At 27.4% G+C, this 26,588-nt stretch overlaps 1 protein-coding gene across 1 annotated transcript in view; it reads right to left on the reverse strand.

The window, feature by feature from the left end:
• Window positions 1-26,588, reverse strand: part of LOC100213832 (mediator of RNA polymerase II transcription subunit 1) — a 55,638-nt gene that overhangs the window by 17,545 nt on the left and 11,505 nt on the right. Inside the window, exons 2-11 of the mRNA XM_065810073.1 lie at window positions 22,737-22,867; window positions 13,624-13,708; window positions 9,589-9,643; window positions 9,280-9,340; window positions 4,604-4,669; window positions 4,494-4,522; window positions 4,284-4,355; window positions 3,640-3,714; window positions 3,498-3,565; window positions 1,237-1,308 (exon numbers count right to left, since the gene is read on the reverse strand). Of these exons, the coding sequence (XP_065666145.1) occupies window positions 1,237-1,308; window positions 3,498-3,565; window positions 3,640-3,714; window positions 4,284-4,355; window positions 4,494-4,522; window positions 4,604-4,669; window positions 9,280-9,340; window positions 9,589-9,643; window positions 13,624-13,708; window positions 22,737-22,867 (714 nt within the window). The remainder of the gene's footprint in view (window positions 1-1,236; window positions 1,309-3,497; window positions 3,566-3,639; window positions 3,715-4,283; window positions 4,356-4,493; window positions 4,523-4,603; window positions 4,670-9,279; window positions 9,341-9,588; window positions 9,644-13,623; window positions 13,709-22,736; window positions 22,868-26,588) is intronic.

Raw genomic sequence — 26,588 nt, forward strand, 5'->3', positions numbered from 1 at the left:
GGACTATTTTTAGAAATTGACGATTGTGCCCCTCCACTTCAAAAACCGTGCCGTGGGCCATGATATTAACAAGTCTATTCATTTAACTTTTATTAAAGATTAACAATTTTTATGAAAGATTAACAATTAAAAAAGTGATTTTAAGGCGCCTTTTAAATTAAAGATAATCAAAGAGAAGTAATTATGGTTAATATAATATAAAAAAGTGTTATACTTTTTTGATTAAAAAACATATTTTAAAAAATATATTATAGTTTTTTATTCATTAAATATAATTAAATAAATGACATGTAATTAATAAGTTACATATACTATGGATTTTTTTCCAACATTTAAGACATGGAAATTTAAAAATAACTAGGTCTTAATAAAACTTTGATTAAGTTATTGTAATCATTATTTTTATTGTTTTTAAAGAAACTAAACTTTTTGAAAAAGTTTACATTTCGTTATTTTGTTTTCCTTGAGTAAACTAAAATAGTAAGCTAAGGATCAAAAGTTCATTCATTCAAAAGTTAAATTTGCATAATAGTTATTAAGACTGAAATTTTTTACTTTTGTTCATTTATTATCAACAGCTTCATTGCCAACTCTTATTATCAACTCTTTTATCTATTATCAACCAAATCTATTATCAACTCTTCATTGCCAACAAATAAAAGCTAACATTACTCTGAATGGATATTTTAAAATTGTTTGAAACTTATTTTAAAATCTTTCAAAAAAACAAATTTTTTATACATTCCATTATTACAAAATTTTATAACAAGTATTTAAAATTAAGTTTTGGAACGATATTCATTTTTGAATATCGTTACTGAAGGACAATTACGTCACATAATTACGTGAATAAAGCTTTTTAATTCATTTTATTGTCCTGAAGAAAAAATGAAGTAGCTAAAATAAACTGAAAATTTTTTATATACTACTGCATTTAAACCCGAAAGTTTTTTCTTCTATTTTTAATAAAAAAGCAAAAGAAAAGTTAAAAGATAAAATAATTTTGGGGCACTTTTTTTTGGGGACCCATACCGCTCCAGTGGTACTAAAACAGGTCTGGGTTTGTCCCTGATATATCATTATAATATATTAAAAATTTTATTATATAAATTTCAATATATATCATAATTCATTCAAAACTTTTTGTGCAACTGAAATAAATGCATACATAAATTCTAAAATATTAAAAAATTGAAGTTTTTTTATAAGTAAAAAAAAATAAATTTAAAACTAAACCTTGATAGTTGTCACTCTTAAAATTTACTGATATCAAAGGATCCATGAAAAATACCAATTGAAGACATTTACCTATAATTTTAAGTTATAAAGTAAATTCTGATTTTAAAAAAGGAAACATTTAATTTATCAACATTTATCAACTATAATTTGAACATCAGCAGACTTCATTACTGTAGAGCATAAGCTCTTTGCAATGACATCGCAAATGGTGGACGCTTTTTTCAAACGGTTCAAAATAACTTTTGAAAGGAAAAAAGTAAAAGGGAAAAGAAAACATTTATAAATTAAACAAAATAAAATCAACAAAAAAGAAGAATAAATAAACGTTTAAAAGAAAAAAATAAAAAGAAATATCTGTAAGAAAATAAGTAAAAAAGTAATGAAAATAGGAGTTAAAAAAAAACGTTAATGAATGAACTATATAAAAAGAATGGCAAAGAAAGAAAAAAAAACTATTTAAACATCGGAACCACGTTCGGCAAATCAAGATTTTTTTTTTATTTTTTCATTTATTTCTTTAGTTTTCTTTCATTTATTTCTTAGGATTATTTATTTTATTATTTATTTATTTTTCTTCAGTTTTTTAGCGTATATAGTTTTACTTATTATTTTTTGGTAGTCTTTTATTTATTTTTAATTAATATTTATTTTTAATGATATATAAATTTTTTTTTATACAGTTACATATTATTTGTTTTTATTTTCATTTTAGCCATTTATTACATATGTTTTATTCTACCGTGTATTATTATTTTTTTTTAATCCTATTTTTTTTTTTTTTTTTTTTTTTTTTGCCAAAGGTAATTTTTTGTTTTGTTTTTAATGTTTGTTGTAACTTTTGTTTTGTTTTGATTTTCTCAGTGTTTTTCTGTTTATATTGTATTTATTTATTTGGTCATAATATTTGCAATATATTTTGATTATTATATTATAACAACTATGATTATATTAATATATTTACTAAATCTTTATAATTTTTTTAGCAGTAGTCGTTTTTATGTCATCGTAAGTTGTTACGTTTTGTCAGGTTATTACTGTTAGTAACTGTAACTTTGTAAGTAAAAACGATTGCTGTATGAAAAGTAATACCGATTTATTTAAATTATTATAATTACTTTATTATTATTATTACTATTATTGTTATTGTTATTATTCTTATTACTATTATTAATATTATTATTATTATTACAAAGATTAATTGTATATAAGTAAACTATTTTTTTAAGGTATTTACTTGAGATTAGTATTTCAATACTATTTGTAAATAGCCGTGAAAATTTATTTTCAGAATATATATGATTGATTGATGATTGATTGATTGATAAGTTATTTTAAATTTAAAATTAAGTTAAAACACTAAATCACATTGCTCACTTTAGTATAACCAATACTATAATTAACTATATTAGTTAATCTATTTTTATTTATTGACTTAAATTACACATTCAGTTATTTGTTATAAACCACGAAAGTATTCTTTAACCACAAAAACATGTAAAACATGTTGTTGGCTTATGACTATTAGTTACAAGCCAATCCCTTACCATAAATACTGAATATAAAAACTTCTGCTACTCATTATTTAAAAATACAAACAAATAAAAACTACAGGAACTAATTGTTAAAATAATTACCTCCTACTGCTGGAATGTAAAACATGTTGTTGGCTTATGACTATTAGTTACAAGCCAATCCCTTACCATAAATACTGAATATAAAAACTTCTACTACTCATTATTTAAAAATACAAACAAATAAAAACTACAGGAACTAATTGTTAAAATAATTACCTCCTACTGCTGGAATGTAAAACATGTTGTTGGCTTATGACTATTAGTTACAAGCCAATCCCTTACCATAAATACTGAATATAAAAACTTCTGCTACTCATTATTTAAAAATACAAACAAATAAAAACTACAGGAACTAATTGTTAAAATAATTACCTCCTACTGCTGGAATGTAAAACATGTTGTTGGCTTATGACTATTAGTTACAAGCCAATCCCTTACCATAAATACTGAATATAAAAACTTCTGCTACTCATTATTTAAAAATACAAACAAATAAAAACTACAGGAACTAATTGTTAAAATAATTACCTCCTACTGCTGGAATGTAAAACATGTTGTTGGCTTATGACTATTAGTTACAAGCCAATCCCTTACCATAAATACTGAATATAAAAACTTCTGCTACTCATTATTTAAAAATACAAACAAATAAAAACTACAGGAACTAATTGTTAAAATAATTACCTCCTACTGCTGGAATAATACAGCCAACTGGTCCTCTCATTATGCAATCAAATTGATTTTTGACTGAGCTTTAGAAAAAAGATTTTTAAGTAAAAAAAAACACCATATAAATAATTACTAAGTATAAAAAAAAACAAGATACCTATCAGAATTCATGATAGTTAACAAATCTTCTTCTAATGAACCAACAGCAGACACAATCTTGGCCTTTGTACTACTATAAACAGATACTATCAATGTGAAAATAGAAAAAAAAATTATTTGTTAACAGTCGAAAACACATTCTTACACTTGCACAGCTACAACAAACCACTTAAAGTGACACAATTTTTTTATTTGTCCGCAAAATGAAAAGATGTTGTATTTAGCATCAAATAAAAATCTTCTCAAAAAATTTTGGCTCTAACTTGCAGTCCTAACAATTATTTTATATTTAAAACGCAAATAGCTTATATAGTTCATATTTTGCAAAGTGATGTACTTGATGTCAAGTCATGTAACACTTAAAACACTTGATAAAGATGTAGATTTATTTTTATACATTTGAAACAATGTTTGAAAGATGTATTAAATAAAACTTGGATAAAGTGATAAAGATAAGATAGAGTGATAAAGATTGGATGGAGTAATAAAGACATATAAAAGAAGCTTAAGTTGTTAACAAAAGTTTAAAAAGGAAATTGAAAAAAAAGCATTAGAGACCTTCTATCTTTAGGCAGAGAGTTATGATGAGATTTGCACACTAATAATGCCACAGGCAATACAAACAACACAAAACTTGAGTACCTGTCACCAACAAGTGCGTAGATTTCTTTTAAACCTCGCAAATGGTTGAGAAAATCATCATAGTCTTTTTTTCTATAAAACAATTAAAAAAAATCAAAATTTAACTACAAAATATGGACAATGAAGGAAGCAAAAGAAAAAAAAAAATTAACTACAAAACAATAATATTGTAAATAACCAAAATAATGAATTAAAAAAAATTAAAAATACTTGAGACAGTTCACAAGCTCTTTGCATGGCTAAAACAAAGTTGATGCTTGCATTTATCATTTTCAGTTAACATTTAGTACACAAAAAGAAAATTGAAAACAAATTCATACCTTCAGCTCACCCATGTGATTGTGTATGTTAACATATTCAGCTTCCCCAGAATGATTTAATTTTACCTTTAGAATATTTTTATAATAAAGCCATTAATAATTTTTTATTTATAATATCATCTTCACCACCACCACCAACACCGCCACCATTATCCTCATGATCATCATCATGATGATGATCATCATGATGATGATCATCATGATCATGATCATCATGATCATCATCATTGCCATTATCATCATCATTATCATCATCATCATCATCATCATCATCATCATCATCATCATCATCATCATCATCATCATCATCATCATCATCATCATCATCATCATCATCATCATCATCATCATCATCATCATCATCATCATCATCATCATCATCATTGATGCAAAAATAGATTTGGATTTAAAGCAGATGTTTAAACTATTAGGGGTGTAAGCGCTGCAAAATATTTAACAGTTTAGTTAGTACCAAATACTAGGCTGCTAATAATGTTGATGTTAATGCTAATAATGCTGATGTACCAAATATTAGCTAATAATGTTGATGTTAGTTAAATAAGTTAAACAAGCCACTTATATTCAGCATCAAAAAATTGAAAAATCAAACTTAAAAAAAAAAAAAAAGTATAAAGTAAGTAAATAGGAGCAACTTATTATTTAAATAAAGATCATTAAAATAAAGCAAAAAAACACGCTAAAATCAATTGAACATTCAATTTTGTCAAATACAAATATCCAGCTTTAAAGAAATTAACATTAAAATCAGTATTTTTGAGCATTTAAAAAAATATGAGATATTCATAAAAAATTCAGTAAAAATCTTTAAATTAGTAGTAAATATTTTCATACAAAATGACCAAGAAGACTTAATCAGATATCTTTGACATAAATATCATTATCTTTTAAAATCAAAATTCTTTTGAAATTGCATCCATTTATAAATTAAGCTTTGAAAGTTTTTTTGGAAGTTTATAGTGTCAGAAATAGGTCAGGAGGTTTTTAAGTAAACACTGTATTGCTTTACCTTACATCAACATAAAAAATAAAAATAATGATATAAAATATCATATATAAAATATAAAAAATATACATATATAATAAGTATAATAGTATATGTATAATATACAAAAGTAAATGTTATCTGTTTTATTATATACATATATATATATATATATATATATATATATATATATATATATATATATATATACATATACATATATATATATATATATATATATATATATATATATATATATATATATATATATATATATATATATATATATATATATATGTATATATATATATGTATATATATATATGTATATATATATATATATATATATATATATATATATATATGTATATATATATATATATGTATATATATATATATGTATATATATATATATATATATATATATATATATATATATATATATATATATATATATATATATATATATATATATATATATATATATATATATATATATTAAAACAGGTAACATAGTTTACTTTTGTTTTATTATCAAAACAAAAGCATATAATATTACTTTTATTAGTACTAGCTGAGATCAGACGCGTAAAAATACAGGTCTTTGTAAGTCTATTCCAAACTGAACTTTTCTATACTTTTTCCTTATATATCCTAGCTTTCCGGATTTGTAAAATACAGGTCTTTATCAAACCTACCATTTCTATACATATCTATTCCGCAGCAATTATTTATATACCTATTGCTTATTTACTTCAATATATTTTAGTAAAACAATTTATTCTAAAAAAAAACATTCAAGAGCAAAAAACTTAACATCTGCACCTTTTCCGCATTACATAGAGCTTATAAAAGACTTATAATCTCAACTCATTTCTTCGCGCAGTGGCCTTGTTCGTCAAGGTTCGTGTTTCGGAGTTATAGAGTTGAGAGAGGGTTATAACACAAATAAGTAGCCTCCTCATCTGTAAAAAAAAAAAAAAAAAAAAAAAAAAAATTAGGTTTGTTTTTCTGCTAAACGCATTTCATTGATAGCTCAGTGGTTAAGTGCGCTGTCATTGGTTTTGTTTTGGGGGGTTAAAAACCTTCCCTCAGTGTAATAAATTTTGAAGTTTCTTCAATCTTGTTTATATATTTATAGCAAAAAAATAATAATATAGCAAAAAGGATTTCTAAAATTTAAAACAAAATTTTAAAGTTTTCTCATTTTATAGATAGATTATATGTGATTATTCCATACAAAGCCTACAAACTCAATATATGCTAAAGATGTTTAGCATATATTGAGTTTTCAGGCATTATATGGTATCAATTTTTTTAACGCTATACAAATGGAACTAAGAAGATCTTAAACCACTAAAACATAGACATAAAAAAAGTTCATTTTTATGATTATGATTAAAAACTAAAGAATAATATTAAACGCTTATCTTAAAGTTAAGCCAAAAAACTTTTGCGCATTGACGTTGGTTTGTGGCAAAATAAACCTTTATGCGTCAAGTTTCCTTTGGCATTTATCTTACATTTTTTGATTAATTTTAATTATGTTGCATACAATTACATAAAAATATATAAAACTTGTACAGATATATCATTTTCACGGATAAGAAATTGTATTTATTACAATAGTAATAAATAAATAGTTTTTGTTTTTATTAGAATATATCCCATGAAAATATATTCCATATATCTTTAATAAAAGGAGTTTTTTTGAAAAATTTAAATAAAATTTCTAGTTTGTTTTTCTAGTTTTTTGCCACAAAGTGACGTCACATACACACAAAAATTGTGGTTTCAACAATTTACAAAAAAGCCTCATTTATCATTTTTAAAGGTCTAAGAAGCAGATGACGTAGTTTTAGCAATCAGAAATTATCAAGAGAGGGGCAAATCTAAAATTGAAGTTTCAAATTTCCATTTGGATGAGATGATGTTTCGCATTTTTTCAACCTTGTCAATTTTTTAAAATATAATAACATACATATAAAAAATCAAAACAGATCAGCTTGAGCAAAAAAGACTTGTAATGATTAGAAAAGTTAACTTATATTACATACAATCCTGAATAAAACGTTATATAAGTGGATTTTTTACATTTTATAAACAATATAAATAAAAAAATAACATATTTGTTTATTAATAAAAAAATAACATATTTGTTAGGGATGGTTAAGCGCCAAACCTGCCTATATAACAACTATATTAAAAATAATTAGATTTATATAATGTTTTTCTGCTAACACCAATATACTATACTTAAAATTTTTAAGTGCACTGAACTGCAATTACTTTTAATTTTTTTGGTTTAGTGGCTTTTGTTAAGAGCTTTTAAATTTTGTGTTTAACTCATTTCAACATATTTGTTGTATCATTTATACTGCAAATGTTTTTCAAAACGCCTGAAGATAAAAAAAATCAATTTTGACTTTTTTTACAAAATAAGCTAGTTTAGATGCGTTCAAACATTATTGAATAAAAAAAAGTTCTGAAAAATTCATAAAAATTATTATTTGTTTCAAAAAACGTTTTCCAAATAGTTTATTCTAATAATTTTTTTTTTTAAATACGTTTTTCACGAAATATGTAATAAGCATCATAAGGCGTTTTAAAAACGGCTGCAGCATATATTTATAGTAAAAAAAATAAATGTACCAAAAAAAACTTTTAATTGTCAAAAGAAAGTTTTGAAGTTTTTCTAGTTACGGGCTTTTTTTTTTGCCTCCACAGCAGCACCTTCTGGAGTAGCAGGACTGTCTTATTAAGTTTTTCTTCATTAAGTTTCTGACAATTTTTTTTCATACCACCCGCAGTTTATTAGGACTAATGAGCAGCCGTGGCGCAGTGGTAGCACACTTGCCTCAAAAACAAAAGATCCGTGGTTCAAACCCCACCTCTGGGCAAGTTTTGAGACTTCAATTAGGAAGGATAATAATGTAAGGACTTCTAGGGGCACCTAAGTAAAAAAAAAAAAAAAATTCCTGAGCACATTATTAACATAAGTATCTCAATCATGACACATACGCAACAAATTTTTTCTCCCAGTGTTTTAATATTTTTAGAAATTTTAGCTGTTTTAAAAATCTTTTGGTTTGTTAAAGTGAATAATATCATTACTTATGTTTGTATATAATCTCTATAAAATTTCAAAAGTGTTTTGTATTTTGAAATAATAAAAAAAATTAAAAAAAAAAGTCGCCAAAAGTAGGTAGCTTATTTGTTCAGAACCTCAGCGCGCTATCCACTCGGCCACGCTGGCATGTTGATAATCGAAAGTTTTATAATGATTTTTTTAACGGAAATAAATTCTATAGATCAAAATTAAGGAGAGCTTGACGCAATGCAACTTTCAAGTGAAAGTCAAACTCTAAAACTTGATAAATGTTTTAATATGTTTTAACATTACATAATTTGCAGTTTATGTACATTCGATATTTTCATACATTTTGCTCGTGTTTGCATACAACAAAATGTACTGCGACGCTTTCTTGCCACTACCTTGGTTGCAATGGCTGCCAAGGGTTCCATGTCAAACACGCTCTAAGGGGCACTATTAACACTACTAAAAGGATTAAGTTTGGTAATAATATATAAGGATAAACAAAAGTCACTTAATTATAATTTATTTAATTATGCGACTTTTTATATATTACAGTGAATAATAAAGAAAATAAACCTCAACATAAAACATTTCTGAACTGATAAAAAAGTCATTATTTGATATTTCACATGCCAACCTATAAATTGGAAAATTGAAAAACTTTAGAAATTAACAAACTAAAATTATATTAGTTTATAATATATGAATCTAATAAAGTTTAATTTTACTGAAAAAATTATTTAAAAAAAAATTGCACAACAAAAAATTATAACATTTGAAAATATTTTATTTAAAATACTTTTATTTGTTCACAGTATTAAAAGATTTGAATAACTACATATTAACACCAATATTAACAAAACTAATTCTAAATTCAACTTTTACCCTTCGTTGATTGCAATTGACTCAAGTTTATGAAGAGCAATATCCAAAGATGAATCTAAACCAAAAGAACAAATAATAAACCCACAGTATGTAACAAAGTTAGATTTTTGATTCTAAATAATCCCCTGCATAAAATCCATGATGGATTGCCTTAAAATTTTAAACCTTTCTCCTGAACCTTATTTTACTTAATAAATCACAATTAAGTTTTATCACAATGTTTCATTAAAATAAAAGAAACAAATTAATATATAAATATACCATAATTAATTATTTTTATAATTTATTAACATAAATTAATATAATAATTATACTAAATATAATTAATAATTATAATAAATATACCATAAATGCTCTTTTAAATAAAAAAGTTATTTTCTTTTTTAAAATGCATGCATGCATGTACACACATGGGACAGAGTGATCCAGCCTATAATATGACACCATACAAAAATGAATAAGAGATTTATATGGTGAAATCAGAAGTAAGAAAATGAAAAGCACCATGGAGAGGCAACTAGCTGATGCTAACTTTGCAATAGTTTGTATATATGACTTCCATGAGAGGTCAGTAATGAAAAATATTCAAGAAGACCTGAAGACTCAGTCAGAGCATTTTCATTTATCAATTTAGCGATAACAATTTTAGTGATAATTAGTTTTATTTTTTTTAACAAAACTTTTTAGTTAGTGATAATTAAATAGTTTTGTTAAAAGTCACCAACTACTGCAAGTCTCTTCTGCTTCTCATAAGAAAGATCACATTCAAGATCGGTTGTCTAAGTGATCTTGTGATCGGTTGCCTAAGTGATCTAAATGATCCAAAAGTGATGACTTTCTGTCAATAAATAGCTGTGGAATAGTTATTTTATTTGCTGATAACTACTGGAGTAGTAAGTAAAAGTTTGTCAGCAAATCTGTCAAAAAAAGTCATCACCAAATCTGTCAAAAAAAGTCATCAGCAAATAAAACTACTTTAAATGTAAGATTATCAGAAAGGTCATTAATAAAAATGAGGATCAACACAGGACCACGAATTGAACCTAGTGGTACCTCAGAAGTTTATGTAAATGGATAAGTGTGTTGCTTATTAAAGACAACTTAAGTATTGCAATTAAAAAGGAATGGTTTCATAACTTTAAAAACATTCCCAGATACAGCAGATGTTAGACTTTATTAAAACCTTTTGATATGTCAAATGTAATAGCCCCTGCCACACCTTTTTCAACTAATATTTTAAATCTTCCTGCTATAATGGCTAAAAAGCCAGCAGTAGAATAGGTGAATTGTCAACACATTTTTAGGACTCAAGCTGAGATAACAAAGGTTTGTTAACTAAAGTTAAATTTACTTGGCCTAGTTTAGAGATTAATTAATAGAGTTCTGGAAAACAATGTTTGTAAAACAGCTCACAAACTGTTGGAGAGTTAAGGAAATAAGATAGAATAACATAATAGAAAGAACATAGGAAATAAGATCAGAACTACGTATGATAAGAACTTTTTAAGACTTGCCTTAATTATGAGATTGTTCAAGGTTTTCAAAGTTTTAGTGAAATCATAGCATGATCTGAACCACCTAAAAGAGAACAAACAGAAACTGAGCACAAGCTAGAGTCAGATACACAACACAAACCAAGGAGTGAAGGTACAGTACTTTATGACTCAAAAACAAGCCATAAAGTAAACTGAGCAAGATATTGAGAAAAATAAAATGTTGTGCTATAGAGCTTACAGTATCAGTGAGCCACTCATTGTGATGAGCATTAAAGTTAACAAAAACAACAACATTAGTGATGAAGAGAAAGGGTTTGGTCAATTTGATCAGAAAAGATATTGAAAAGATTGCAATTTTAGTGCAGTCTTGGAAAGAAAGAAAACAAGCACAAAAAAAGAAAAGAAAAAGTGATTTAATAAAGATATGATAATCAGAGGACTCACAACTTGATTTTACAAGAAACAGATAAACTGATATGCATGCCACCCCATGTGACTATTAAAGAATTGCAATTCAAAGGATAATAACCATCAACACTAAGATCCAAAAACGAAATAGCCATGCTAAAATTAATAAGTTGGTAAATTTTGCAAAAGATTAGATTCGATGGATGAAAAGTTATTTTAAAGACCATGAACATTTGTAAAAGATAGATTGAATCACTTTAATGATAGTAATGGCTTTTTTAGTTAGCTATGTTTAGATGCTTTTTTATGTTTTTAATAAATATTGAACTTGACTCAATCATAGAAAATGCTTGACACCCCGACACCCTAAGCAATAAGCTAAGCAGTTGCCTCATTCTTGCTAATTAATCAAAGGTCATAACAAAGGGATCCTTATGTGACCTTAACAATATGCAATATAACAGCCTAAGTATAACAGCCTAACAGCCTAAAGTGCTTTGACAGAGTTCAAGAAACCTTTATAATAGCTAGGCTCAGAACCATGGGTTTTTGAGCTGCACCCTTATTAAGAAATAACAGTGTGATTTGCCACTACCAAGGAGCCACAAGCAAAAAATAAAACGTAAAGTCAAGAAGTTCCAGCGTTTATGGAATAATAAGTTAATTATATGAATTCAAAATATCTGAACTTTATGTTCACAAAGTTCACATATAGTTGCTAAATGTTCATTGCAACATCATGAAAACTATTTTAAACTACATTTAAATTATTTGAATAAGACATTATTTTTTTGTTTTTTTACCGGCCCCCATTTTTTTGGTCTACTATGTTATTGGTAAAATATATGTAAACACTTACTAAAAATTATTAATTGCATAACAATTAATAATAGTTATTATTAATAATTGTTCATCAATATAGGTAGAACTAAACGCACAGAGATTTTAAAAAGTAACAGGTATCCAAAATTATAAAGTGCTAAAAGATTGCAGTTAAAAAATGTACAAGAATAGAAAGGTAATATGAAACAATTAAGGCTATGTGAAAAATGTAGAGATGGCATGGCCTAATTGTAGTTTAAAAACTTTGTATATATGTGTGTGCGCCTTAGAAAAAAGCTTAAATGGTATAAGAAATCTAAATGTGAATCATTCAAAAACATACAACAAAAAGATTTGTTATATACAAAAAAGAAAAGATAAATGGTTACAAATCAAATAAATGACCAGCAGTATTTACAAGAAAAACAATAACAAAAATAGACAGGAGTGAAATTCAAACCAAAGACACTCCATATTTTAAGTTAACGCCTTACCTGAATGAGCTAAATATGCTTATACTTATGAACAAATAAATATGATTTATAATTATAAAATAAAAAAAGTTATACATAAAAGTATACACATGCATTACATAGACATTATCATATAGGGACAATATATACTTGTCATATTAAAATTACAAAAATATATTTTACAAAAAATTAGCAAATTATATTTTTGTTTTCCTATTTAAAAAAAAATAAAATAAAATATAGGAAAATCATTCTTTTTAATGTCAACTTAGAACTGCCTTTTTTTTTTGCTTTGCCTTATCCAATTTCTGAAAATAACAACCACTGCAAAGAAATAAAAATACAAACAAATTATTTTAATTTCTTTTTTTTTTTCTTTCTATTTAAATTTATTTTAATTTCCTATTTTGCTAGTTTTTCTTTCTTTGTTTTTGAAACTTAGTTTTTTCCGTAATGCCTAATATAATAAAACTTGCTAACGGCTGTGACCAACTGGTCTAAAATAAAATACTCATAAGTGGACATTCAAGACAAAAACCGCATGCGTTTCCTGGGAAGGCTTGCACTACAACCTTATTAAACTATGACCATTAGATGATTATATTAAATTAGTTAAGTTATACAGAACTAAAACCATGCATTTAAAAAAAAAAAAAAGATGGCTCAAGGTTTTGACATTTGTTATGTTTTTAATTTGTTTTTTAATAATATTTTATATAATTAGAACTTTGCTACTCTATTATACAGTCACTGTTGTCCAGCATAGTAAGAAAAAAATAAGCAATTTACTGTATTATGTAAACTCAATATTTAAAAAAATAATCTTCTGTAAATACCTCTTGTTTTTTTTAATATATCATTGATTGCTTTGTGAAGCATGTTGGAAACTGGAACACATATGTTAGATAAAGCCTGCTTCTCCTAAAATTATGAAAAACAAAATAAAAAAATTATATTTTATTTTAGTAATTTTATTATCTTTTTATTGAAAGTGGTTTCTTAACCAAAATGAAACACAAAAACAAAAAAAAAACAAAAAAAAAGAACAAACAAAAAGTCTAACAATCAAACATAATAATAATCTTTCAAGATGTTCAAACTTATATTTAAAATTGTTATTTTCTAATTTGAAACAAGTTTGAACACTTTTTAAAAGTTAAAAAAGAGTTTTTTATACTATTACATCTCATAAATTAATAGAACCTCATAAATTAATAAGGACTGGGTGACAGGGTGACTGATAAAATCTTTTTTTTTTAACCTTACTCACTCCTAACAAGGCTGCAAGCAAGCACTAGCAACTGGGCAAGTTGGGAGATACTGAATAGAGTTAAAAAGCAAGTAAACTGTTGACAAAAGACTAAAAAAGTTGAAGGTTGTATGAGTCAGGAAAACATGGAGAGAGAGTTTTAGAGAGATTTTCAAAGCATTTAGAGTGAATTTCAGAGCATTGAAGCGCAGAGAAAAAAAATAGATGAATAAAGGTTTTTAGAGCATGAAGGAACAGGTATAGTAAAAAGATGTGACATTAAAATAATGCGTTTTGGTTGATGGAACTAGAGATAATAGCTTCTTTGAACACCAACCATGATAGTATTTGTAGAAAAGAGAAAGAGATGCAACCATACGACTTAAAAGTATAAGGCAGCTAAGTATAAGATACTTGTCCTAATAAACGCACCAACAGATGCTTAGCAAATAAAATTTAAAAAATTTTTTTTTTGGTTGATTCAGTTCATTTTTACAATTTTTATTCAATTGATTTCTCATTGAATATTATTTTTTTTTACAAGTAATTCAATAACGTACAAACAAACTTTTGTAGTTACAAGATAGTTTAAGAAAAGTTTTTTAACTGTATTATAATTAAATTTAATAAAACTGTATTATATGTAAATAATTATTCTTTAAAAAACTTTTTGCCAATGCTAATATGAAAGAAACTGTGTTTAGGCAAAAGGTATTTTTGAACAACTATATCGAAGCAATTTTTTTTGCATCAACAATATGCGGTAACAAAAATAATCAAAATGCAATAAAGAGTTTTGTGCAAGTTGTTTGTTAAAAAATCTAGTTATTTTTTCCTGTCATTTGATTTTTTCATTAATTGATATAAATTAAAAAAACACAAGTTATTACACAATTTTACATATTACAAAATAAGAAGTTATGAAAAAACCAGACACTGTGGATGTGTGCACTGCGGACATTTGGATTATTGATTTTTTATCTGGTTTTTTATTTTTTATTTATTTTTTGAAAATATACTTTATATTTCTTTGTTTAAATTGATTTTCAAATCATGGTTTTACAGTAATTAAAGTTCATTCATAAAACACTCTAAAAAAACATGACAAATAAGAATTTTTTTTTTCCATTTAAATTTGTATCCTAGTTACAAAATTTAAATTCTACATAACTGTTTTTTGTGAATACTAAATAACCAATAAATATTTGTTTTGCTTAAAAATACAACAGCTTTTTTTTTACCAACCAATAAAAATTGTATCAGATTGTTTTCAAACTTGTAATTAGTAAATTAAAAAATCTAAATCTATACATACATACATACATAAATACATACATGCATTTATCAGAATACTAAAGTAAAGTTAATGTATATATATACATATACATATATATGTATACATATATACACACACATATATATATACATATATATGTATACATATATGTGTATATATATGTGTGTATATATGTATATATATATACATATATATATATATATATATATATATATATATATATATATATATATATATATATATATATATATATATGAAAACATATATATGTGTATATTTATGTGTGTATATATGTATACATATATATATATATATATATGTATACATATATGTGTATATTGTGCAAATTAATTCCATCACAAATTTTTTGTTTGCTTGTTGTTTTGTTCTTTTTTAATTTAACAGTGATTAGAAGGATAAGTAAATTTAAAAAAAGTAAATAAACAAAGATGGACACTACACCATGGAAAAGATCTAAAATATTAACTTTACTTTAGTATTCTGATTAATCTTAACAGGAAATAGCTACATTATGTTCAGTTAACCAATCAACAGTTAGCTGGGTCAAAAAGCATTTGCAATAGGCAGCTTATCATCTTTAAGACAAAGAAAATGTGGTCAAAAATAAAGACCTCAGTCAGAGATGACTGATATCTAATGCTGATGAGTATCAAAAGTCCAAAAAAGCCAAGTGACCAACTATAGAATGATTTAACTACGCATGACATCCATGTCTGCTTGAATACTGTGCTGAGTAGGTTGATAGTAGCTTTTGAAAGGTTTGCCAAAAAACCTTCTAAAAAATTATTACTCACAGATGCCATGATGAAAAAGCGTCTCTTATGGGAAAAGGAATACAGAATTACAGCACTTCACAGTTTTATGCTAACACAAACTATTTATACCAAAAATAAACTAAATGCATAAAAATTAAAGTTAAAACTTAATTTTTTTCATGAATCAAAATTAAATCATTATTTATGTCTTCAAACATATAAAAACATATAAAAAAAAAATAATAATAATAACAATCTTATCTACAAAGCACATAGTACAAAGTAATAATTATAAATTTTTTTTTTTTCCTAAACAACATTATGAACATAATATATAAGGTTGGCAAAAAATAAGAAGATAGCAACGAAAAAATGTTAAAAACCCTATTAACTAACCAAATAATGATTCAGCTCAAGTAAATTTAATTTTTAATATAAACAGTGAGAGGGTTCAATCTCAAATTGAATACCATAAACGTTCAGACAAATCATAATTGAGTATTTCAAGTAAACCTAGTTATTTAAAATGTTTATACACAAATGCAACATCGCTAGAAAGAGACAAATTAAATTAACTTATTAATGAAATAAAAGTAAAAAAGCCAGAACTTATTTTTATAACAGAAACATGGTGAAATAAACTAACAATAACAAATGTACCAGGTTATAACCTTTACAGAAGAGATCGTGAGAAAAGTAGAGGAGGTGGTGTTTGTATATTTACTTCAGATAAAATAGGCGCTTTCGAAATAAAAGACAATGTGCTCAATAACAAAGTTGAACAAATATGGTGTTCTATTAAAGTAAGTGGTGAATTTATTTTATGTGGTTGTATATACAGACCAGGAAACAATGGTCTTGAAATTTATCGTCTTTTAACTAATTCTATCAAAAGAAGTTATGATTATTTAAACAAGAACAAAATATACACTGATGTCTTGATTTGTGGCGATTTTAATTTTCAATCTTTAAATTGTAAATGGAATAACGAGTATCAAAGTGTTAGTATTGGACCGAAAGAGTCTTTATTTATCAATTGTATTCAAGAAACTTACTTAACGCAGCATGTTATAAAACCAACATTTCAGCTAAAATTAAATGATGATACAAAGATTCTAGATCTAATTTTAACAGCAAACTCATTTTGAATATCAAGTTTATTTCACACTGAGCCTTTAGGTGACACCCAAAGAGGTCATCAAGTTCTAAATTTTAACTTTAACACCATGCCAAATGATCAAATAGATATAGAAAATTCAATTAAAACCACAAAGATACTACTTAGAAGAGGAAATTATAAAAAATTCACAGTGTTTTTAAATAACCATAATTGGAGCAAGGAATTCAAAAATTTAGACGTCAATCAGAGTTATTTAAGGTTTATTAATATTTACAAAAAGGGTTGCAATGAATGTATACCTAAATTAAAATCAAACAAAATAAATTTCAGAAGCAATAAAAGATCTTTATGGATGAATGCACAACTTAAGCACGAAATAAGACTGAAGAGAAACCTTTGGTATTGTTACAAAATATCAGATTTTAAAAATAAAGAACTAAATTAAAAATATAAAGAAAAAAATAAAAGAGTAGAAAATCTAGTTAAAAGTAGCATAAAAGCATACGAAAGGTAGTAGACATAGTAGAATCAAAACAAAACCCAAAACAAATTTATACCTATATCAATAGTATACTTAAATTTAAGGACCACATAAGGTCACTTATTACCAATAAAAACGAGTTATCTAATGATGTACAGTTTATAGCAAACTATTTAAACAGGTTCTTCTGTTCTGCATTTACAGATGAAAATCTTAAAGTTATTCCATTATGTGAAAGTGTAACAAATTCAATTTGTCCGATTCCTTTGTTCAATGAAACTGATTGGATGAACAAAGTTCACCCATTAGTCCTAAATAATTGTGCAGAAAGTCTTAGCAAATTGTTATGCATTATTTTCAACCGATCGCTAGAATTAGGAACACTACCAGAACTTTGGTTTGAAGCAAATATTACACCATTGTTTAAAAAAGGAGATTGCTTAAAGGTAGACAACTACAGACCAATCTCTTTAACCTCGATAGTATGCAAGCTAATGGAAAGTTTTGTCAGAGATACAATAATGAAACACCTTGTTGATAACAATTTAATAATCAAAGATCAACATGGTTTTCGTGAGACCTCACTTAGAGTATGCATTTCAAATAAGAAACCCATATTATATTTAAGTTGAAATTTTATAAAAAATTTTGTTTTTATTTTAATGATTTTATTTAAAATTTAAATAAAATGTTCATTTTTCTGTTGTGTCTTAAAATTAATTTGTTCAGAATTAAATAAAACGTTTGCTTTGCTGTTTTTTTTTTAACTATTTCATGTAGAATTTAAATAAATTTTTTTCTTTAAATAATTATTTTAACTTATTTATTTAGATTTAAAAGAAAATGCTTGTTTTGCTGGATTTTCTTAATTACCTTAATAAGAATTCAAATAAAACATTAGTTTTTTGTTTTTATTTAAATTTTTTAAAATTAAATAAAAATAAACTGTAAAATTCAGAGGTCTGCAAAAACTTATGACCTCATAAACCATCAGGTCAGTAGTTAGGTCGACATTGCTGAATGCCGACCCTAATTATAAATAAATAGTCCTATTATAAAGATTACTCATTAAAATTTACTATTGTAAGAATACTCATTAAAAACTAAACTTTTTTATTTTTTTAAACATATTCGCTTCCAACAAGGCTGCAAGCAACCACTAATTAGAGTTGGAAGTTACTGGAAGAGAAAAGATGAAGGTTGTAGAGCAAGATAATGACTTAAAAGATTGCAAACTATATGAATCAGGAAAGCAAGATGAAGGAAGCGAATTCCAAAGAACTGACGTTCCAGAAAAATAACTAGAGGAATATGAGTTTTTGGAGCATTTAGGAACAGTCAATTAAAAAAAATGAGACTTAACTGAATTACAAGTAACATGAGAATGAATTTCATTAGATGGCACAAGAGAAACAAGCTCTTTAGAGCAGTGCCCATTATAATATTTGTAGAAAAGAGAAAGAGAAACAACATTACGACGATGTGATAATGGTTGGAGGTTAAGTGTAAGAGCAGGTCCAACTATGTTTATAATGAGTTTTTGCACCTTGTCTAAAAGAGAAAGGGCATGATTAGAAGATCTGCCCCAGATATGGCAACAGTATTCCATAAAAGGCTGGATTTGAGATTTATAGAGATAGAGATTGGAATCTGGAGTAAAAAAGTGTCGAGCAAGATAAAGAGATGCAACCTTAGCAGATGCTAATTTTGCAAGAGATTTGATATACGGTTTCCAAGAAAGATCGGAATTAAGAGTTAATCCTAGATGACAAAGGGTAGAGGACTCATCGAGTACATTACCATTAATAAATAAAGGAAGATCTAAATTATTGGGATAAAGATTGGCTAAAAAAGATTGAGTTTTATCTGAATTAAAATTTTATACAACGATTGGAAAGGAAGGACTCCACAATCTTAAAGATGTTACCAGATACACCGTAAAAAGAAAGCTTATGGAGAGGACTAGCATGCCAAACTTTATCAAAAGCTTTAGAAATGTCTAGAGCAATGGCCTTAACCTCTCCACCTTTATCTAATGCACGATAAAATCTATCAGTTATTACTGTAAGCAAATCAGCTGAAGAACGAGAAGATCAAAATCCATATTGATAATCAGAATGTAAGTTATTAGATTCAAGATGAGAGATTAACTGTTTGTTAATTAAAGATTCAAAATCCTTGCTTATGATACGAAGAAGACTAATGGGATGGTAGTTAGACGAATCAGATCGCTCTCCAGAATTTTTGAAAATAGAGATAACAGATGCCGCTATCCAGTAGGCTGAAAAAAAAGACTCTGATAACCACTTGTTAAATAGTTTTGAAAGTATAGATGTCAGCTCCAGAGAACACTTCTGCAAGACTACAACAGGTATGTTGTCTGGACCATAAGCTGTAGAAGAGTTTAAGCAGGAAATCACTTTTGATACAGAAGCTGGAGTGATACGAATGTCAAGCAATGGATCAACCTGTTTGATGGCTATATATCAGGTAGAACGCAACTAGTGGACTAAAGTGATGATATTGATGGAAAGTTCAGCTTTCGGAGATAATAACAAAAAATTCAGCTTTGTCTTTAGGTGAGGTGACAAAGTCTGAACCATACAAGAGAGGTGAATTTACAGATTTGCCCTTATTATTGATACTGTTAAAGATTCTCCAGAAGTCACAAGGGCCTAATTTTTGTGATGAAATACGAGATTGTATGACCTGAGAATAGCGAGCTTTGATGTTAGACAAAACCTTTTTACAATGCTTTCTAGCAATATTAAACAGACGTCTGTTTTCTGGAGAATCGTTTTGCTGATAGATATGGAAGTAATGGCTTCGATTGGCAATTGCAGCAGCACAATGTGAGGAAAACCATGGAGAAGAGTGAGGCTTGACTTCGTCAAGAGAAAATAAAAAATTCCATGCTAGCCTGAATCTACGTAAGTAACAAGCACATTTGTCAACAGGAAGACGAAAGATTTCTACCCAAGGGCCATCATGAAGGTACGATGATAGGGGGATTCAGATGATGAACAAGAATGAGATAATAGTTTTAGAGAGATCAAACTGTGATCAGAAGCATCTAAGGGTGAATGTGGAGAAACTGAGGGCTGACTAGGATTAGAAACAAGACTTTAGTCGAGTAGAGAAGGTAAATGATTTGGGTTGTTTGGAAAGCGAGTTGGAAAGTTGACAATTTGAGTTAGAGATTGAGAAAGGCAAAAGTTGAGGATATTAACGCCAGCAGAGTCACTGACACTAGAGCCAAGCCATTCAGTGTGATGAGCATTAAAGTCACCAACAATAACGATATTGGCTGATGGATAAAGAGAGAGGGCATGGTCTATTTGATCAGAAATAACATCAAAAAGAGTGCAGTCTTGAGATGAAGGAGAGCGATATAGAACAAAGAGAAAGGCGATACGGTGAAGTGGTGCTAAACAAAAGCACATAAAAGAATAGTATGTGGATTCAAACCTGGTTTGCTGACAAATGAGTGAATTCTTACGAATTTAAATGCCCAGGCCAAGCATGCGACTATTAGAGTTTTTTACAAAATTAATGGAAGATAACCATCAATACTAAGATCACAAGATGAGACAGCTGAACTCAGATTAATCTCACAAAGAGAAACTAGGTCTGATGAACTTTGCAAGAGATAAGACTCAACAGAAGAAAAGCTACTTCGAAGACCACAAATAGTAGTGAATGGTAGGATTTAAGAACTTGGTGATGATGGTTTTTTGTATTTTATAGTTTTTGGTACTTTATTCATTTTTAGATTTGTAAAAGAATTTGACTCAAAGCATAGATAGTACTTAGTACACTGTCTAATAGCCCAAGCAATTGCCTCATTACTAATAATAAACCCTAAGCCATAACAAAGGGCTCCAAATATGGCCTTGACAATGCACACCAAAAGTATGAACAGGGACACCATCCATGCGCAACATGGCATTTTTATTACTTTGATATTTTTAGGCTGTTGAATTTATGATGGAATCAGCCTCTCTGAGAGCTACCACAGAGTTCAGGAAACCTGACCACTAGCCGGCCTCAGAACCATAAAACTGAGTTTTAGAACTGTACCCTCATTAGGAGATAATAGAATGAGTTGCTTAGTCATAAAAACTGAGACACAAGCAAAACTCATGCATTGAGTCAAGAAGATCCAGCATTCGACATCCTAAGCTGGAAACAATGTATTAAAAATGCATCTGCTCCAGTCTAATAGATAAAGAAGGGGTGCAAGGCAGGTCAACAGATAGAATCTGTTTACCCCTTAAGTCTTTGCCTAGGAGGCCTTCTGCAAGACAGTAGTCTGATACATTTAACATCTGCCCAAGATGAGTACCTTTATCGAGACACCATCTCTAGCCTTTATTTAACCAAGAGCCCCAAGGCAGGGGGTGTTTAAAGTTGGAGTTGGCTTTTCCTAGCCTTTGTCTAAAAAAGATAACCTGACCTAACAAGCAAGTGACAGTAGCAGGATATCCTGACCTGACAAGCAAGTGACCTGACAAGCAAATGAAAAATAAAATAGATTAAAATAAAATAATCAAAACCATTTTTTATTGTTAATTGTATTTAATTTAAATTTATACTATTATTATTTCTTTCATATTTAAAAAAATAAATAAACATGTGCTAAGCAAGTGTGCGAAAAGCAACATAAATTGAGCAAGCTATATAAAAAAAATTTTTTATGAACTTTTCATTTTTTATGAACATATTTTGAACTGAATATTGCAAACAGTTAACTGATTGCATGTTGTAAATAATTGCATATAAAATTGCAAATTAAATGTTATTACAACAGTTTTAATATTGAAAGTTTTAGAGCTTGTTTAAAATACGCTAAAAATTAAATTATAAAGTACCCTAATACAAACAAAAAATACATAGTAAGGTAAATAAGCTATTCTTTTTACTTTTAAAAAGACTAATTACTAATCACTTGTCAAAGTATCAAAATCAAATGATTTATTAAATAAAACAGTATACTATAAATGTATTTGATCAATAAGAAACTTACAGCAACAAGCTTAATTGCTAACTGTGGGTTATTAACTCCAAGAAAACTTTTATATTTGTTGCGAAGTATTCCAATAATTTCTATGGCCTTGATTTGTTCTGTGTGCACCAAACATGGACCAAACCCATGTACTGAAACAATAAAATATAAATAAGTAAATATATATATAAATTTTGTTTAAATGAAAAACAAAATTTTTAATAGTACTTGAAGTTTCATGCTATTCATGGTAACCATCAGCTATTATATACATATAAAAAAACTATTAGGAAAAACTGCTTGAAAAAAAAACATAATCATTTAGACTCCGGTATCAAAAGAGGATAGTAGAAATTTGTAGGAATGTCAACACTTTCATAATATTTCTTCTTTTTAATTAAGCAGGTTATTTTTATTGTGATATAAAATTTTAAATTTTTCATGAATGCAGAGATTGCAAATTTTGGATGTTGTTTTAAAGGGTTTACAACATTTTATAACTTTCCATCTTATTTTGTGTTTTATGGTCTTTTCTTTTGAATTTCATATTCTCAAAGCACGGCATCATTTCTATATTTTACTGCGTTAAAAGATTTTAAATGATTCACGTATCTAAGCTTGAATAGTATATGATACTGAAATATACTTTTTCTTTAGTACTCTTTAGTAGTATTTTCAGTAATCACAGTAACTTGATAAATAATATTACTTAATAAACATTGATTGTTTAATGGTTAAGTGGTCTTTGTAATGCAGTTGCAAGTTCTTTTATTCAAATTTGTATAACTGTGCAAAATCTTGTGGTAATGTAAACTAATTATGGATTTTACATTTTACATTCAGGTATAACTAACTAAATTGGATTTCTGTTAAATTTTTAGAGAAATTTGTAATTTACTGGAAAGTGCAGGTCAATTAATGCTAGTAAACAACTGCGGTAAGTGGTTGGAATCACAGTAAATTTAATCCATTTCAACCATACCGCATTTACGGTATGGTTGAAATGAATTATTATTGAGATCGAATGTCAGATTGAGATAGTTAACTATTTTCATATTGCATTGGATGAAAATAAGAAGACAAACCTTTTTTTTTTTTAAATTAAAAAAATGCTTCTTGATTTTCTTCAACTGCTGATCATTATTGTTTTTTAAGATATTGCTAGTCAGTCATCATAATATAGACTAAAATCATCTCTATTATAATACTGTGAAAGTTGAAATGAAAGAAAAATTTCTACTAACTCACATACTTCAGCACCATCATAAGCGCCTATTGTAACAATTGAGTCTACCTATTTATACTATAAGTAATAGAACAATTATGAAATATTTTCAAAGAAAGTGTCTTTGAAAATATTTTCAAACAAGTGAAAACTAATTGGTCATCTGTGTCTGGTGACTATCTGTGTTCCTTAGTTAAATCACTTACAAAATGTGTCCAGGAAATATATGCTGCCAGTGGAGGACATACTTATTGATAACTCTGTTAGTAATTTACTATGACATAGTTTGTATTTTAATTAAAAAATACAAACTGTTAGAAAAAATGACTGAGCTAATTTTAGGACTAAAGAAAGATACAAAAGAGAGTGGAATAAACTTCTGGTCTACCCTTTGTGTGTGTAGAAATAAACACAAATATATACATATATATATATTTATATATATATATATTAGGGCTGTTCATGTGAACACAGGAAAAAAAATTTTTTCTCGGATTTGAATGCATAGTTGTTTATTTTATGCCATTTGACATAGTAATTGACTGTGGAAAAAATCTTTCCAATCAGATAATGTTTAGGGGGTGCTCAATGACCATAAAGTTTTACGAAAAACGTCAAAAACGTGTAAAAAGTTCCAAAGTTCCAAAAATTTCTAGAACCTAGTTAGTTAGATTTTTTCCACTGAAATATTGTCTGATTGCGTGCTATATAGATTAATTAAAGTGCAGCAGATTAACTGTCATCAGGGCACCAGACTAAAAAATGTCTGCTAGTGTTTAAAACAACTGTGTTTATATCATTTTGTTAAAATTTGTATTCATAATTTTAATACTATTATTTAACTCAATTTAGAATTTGTTCAAACAGAATAAAAAGGTTTACAAGTATAAATATTATTTTTATTTGGAATTTCAGTTTGACAACAAATGTATTAATATTTTGATAGTACCTAACCTTAGTAACCTATTACAGAAAACTAGCATGGTAGTCTGGTAGTGTATTGTTTGTTATTAAGTGCAGATAATAATAATTTCTAATTTGAAAATATTTATTTAATTTCTTTAGTAATAATTATTATAATATATTGCTGCAGCTGCATAAACCAACAACTGAATGATAAGTTTGTATAATATGGTATTGAGTTTTGATTTTCTCATAATATTTCAGTTATCATTGAAATGGCAGCATCATCTCGTGTTGCTATCTCTACACGACTTCAAACCAAAATCTTTTTAATTGGACAACCAGAGCCAAATCTTCCAGATAAAGTTCTTCCCTTAACATCTGATGTTTTAAAAACATTTTTTTATCATCTTAATTCAACCAAAAAGTCAGTGCCTGAAAGTCTTAAAACAACTGTTGATGAACTGATTATTATTTGGAATAAAGCCCGTATTCCGACAGCATTTCATCCGAATGTAGTCTTAAAGTTGAAAACTTTAGTCCAGGAATTTAAATTAATAAAAAAAAATAAATCCAGATTGTCAGATTCTCAGAAATCGAGAGAGAAATCATTTACAGACACCATTGGCCTACTTTTTGACATTGCCCACAAGGATGCTGAAACCATGATCAGAATTGAAGAAGATAAAGAACTTTTATTGGATCAGAGATGTCAGAGAAAAATGGTGATGTTTGGAGAGGACAAAGAACTTTCAAAATTAGAAGAAAGAAATAAAGCAAGGAAACAAGCAGAGAGAGAACGAAAGCTAAAAGAAGAGCAAAGACAATCTGGTGCGAGTGCAATAGTTCCTGTTATTGAACCTTTACATGACGAAAGTTATAGTGATGACAACGATAACGATGCTGTTGATAATGACAAAATGGTTGATAGAGATTTTGAGATAGAAATCCCTGTTTATTACAGACAACAAGTCAGTAAAGCAAGTTCTTCAGGGTCAGCTGAATCAAGTTTAGCAAGTACTCCAAAACGACAATGTATCTTAGATACAATTCTTGACTCGCCTGATGTTTCATCAACATTAGACAGAATTAATCTATCTGACACAAAATTTACTATACTAGCAGCAGCAATTGCAAGGGCTGGTGGACAGAACCTCGATGATGGATCATTGTCACGTTCTACAGTCCGTAGAAAACGAACCTATCATCGATCAAATATTGAAGCCACTGTTCGAACTGAATTCTGCGATTTGGACAAACCACCATTAATCGTCCACTGGGATGGCAAACTGATGATAGATCGTACAAATTCTGCAGCCCCTAAAGCAAATGTTGACCGGCTATCTGTAGGTGTGACAGGTCACAATGTTGACAAAATACTTGGAATAGCAAAACTATCAGCTGGAACTGGAGAAGCCCAAGCAAAAGCAGTTATTCATCTGCTTAATTTCTGGGACATAATTGGTGATGTTATTGGAATGAGTTTTGATACTACAGCCTCTAACACTGGCTCCAAAAATGGTGCATGTGTAGTTCTAGAGAAACATATAGGTAGAAATTTGTTATATTTCGCTTGCAGACACCATGTTCATGAGATCATAGTAGCAGGAGTGTTTGGATCACTATTTGGACCATCATCTGGTCCCAACATACCTCTTTTCCAGAGATTTCAGCAATATTGGCCCAAAGTTAATCAAGGAAATTTTAAACCTCTGGATGACATTCGAATGAAAATACCCCTGGTG

Source organism: Hydra vulgaris, chromosome 11, assembly GCF_038396675.1.
Source record: "Hydra vulgaris chromosome 11, alternate assembly HydraT2T_AEP".
Classification (NCBI taxonomy): Eukaryota; Metazoa; Cnidaria; class Hydrozoa; order Anthoathecata; family Hydridae; genus Hydra; species Hydra vulgaris.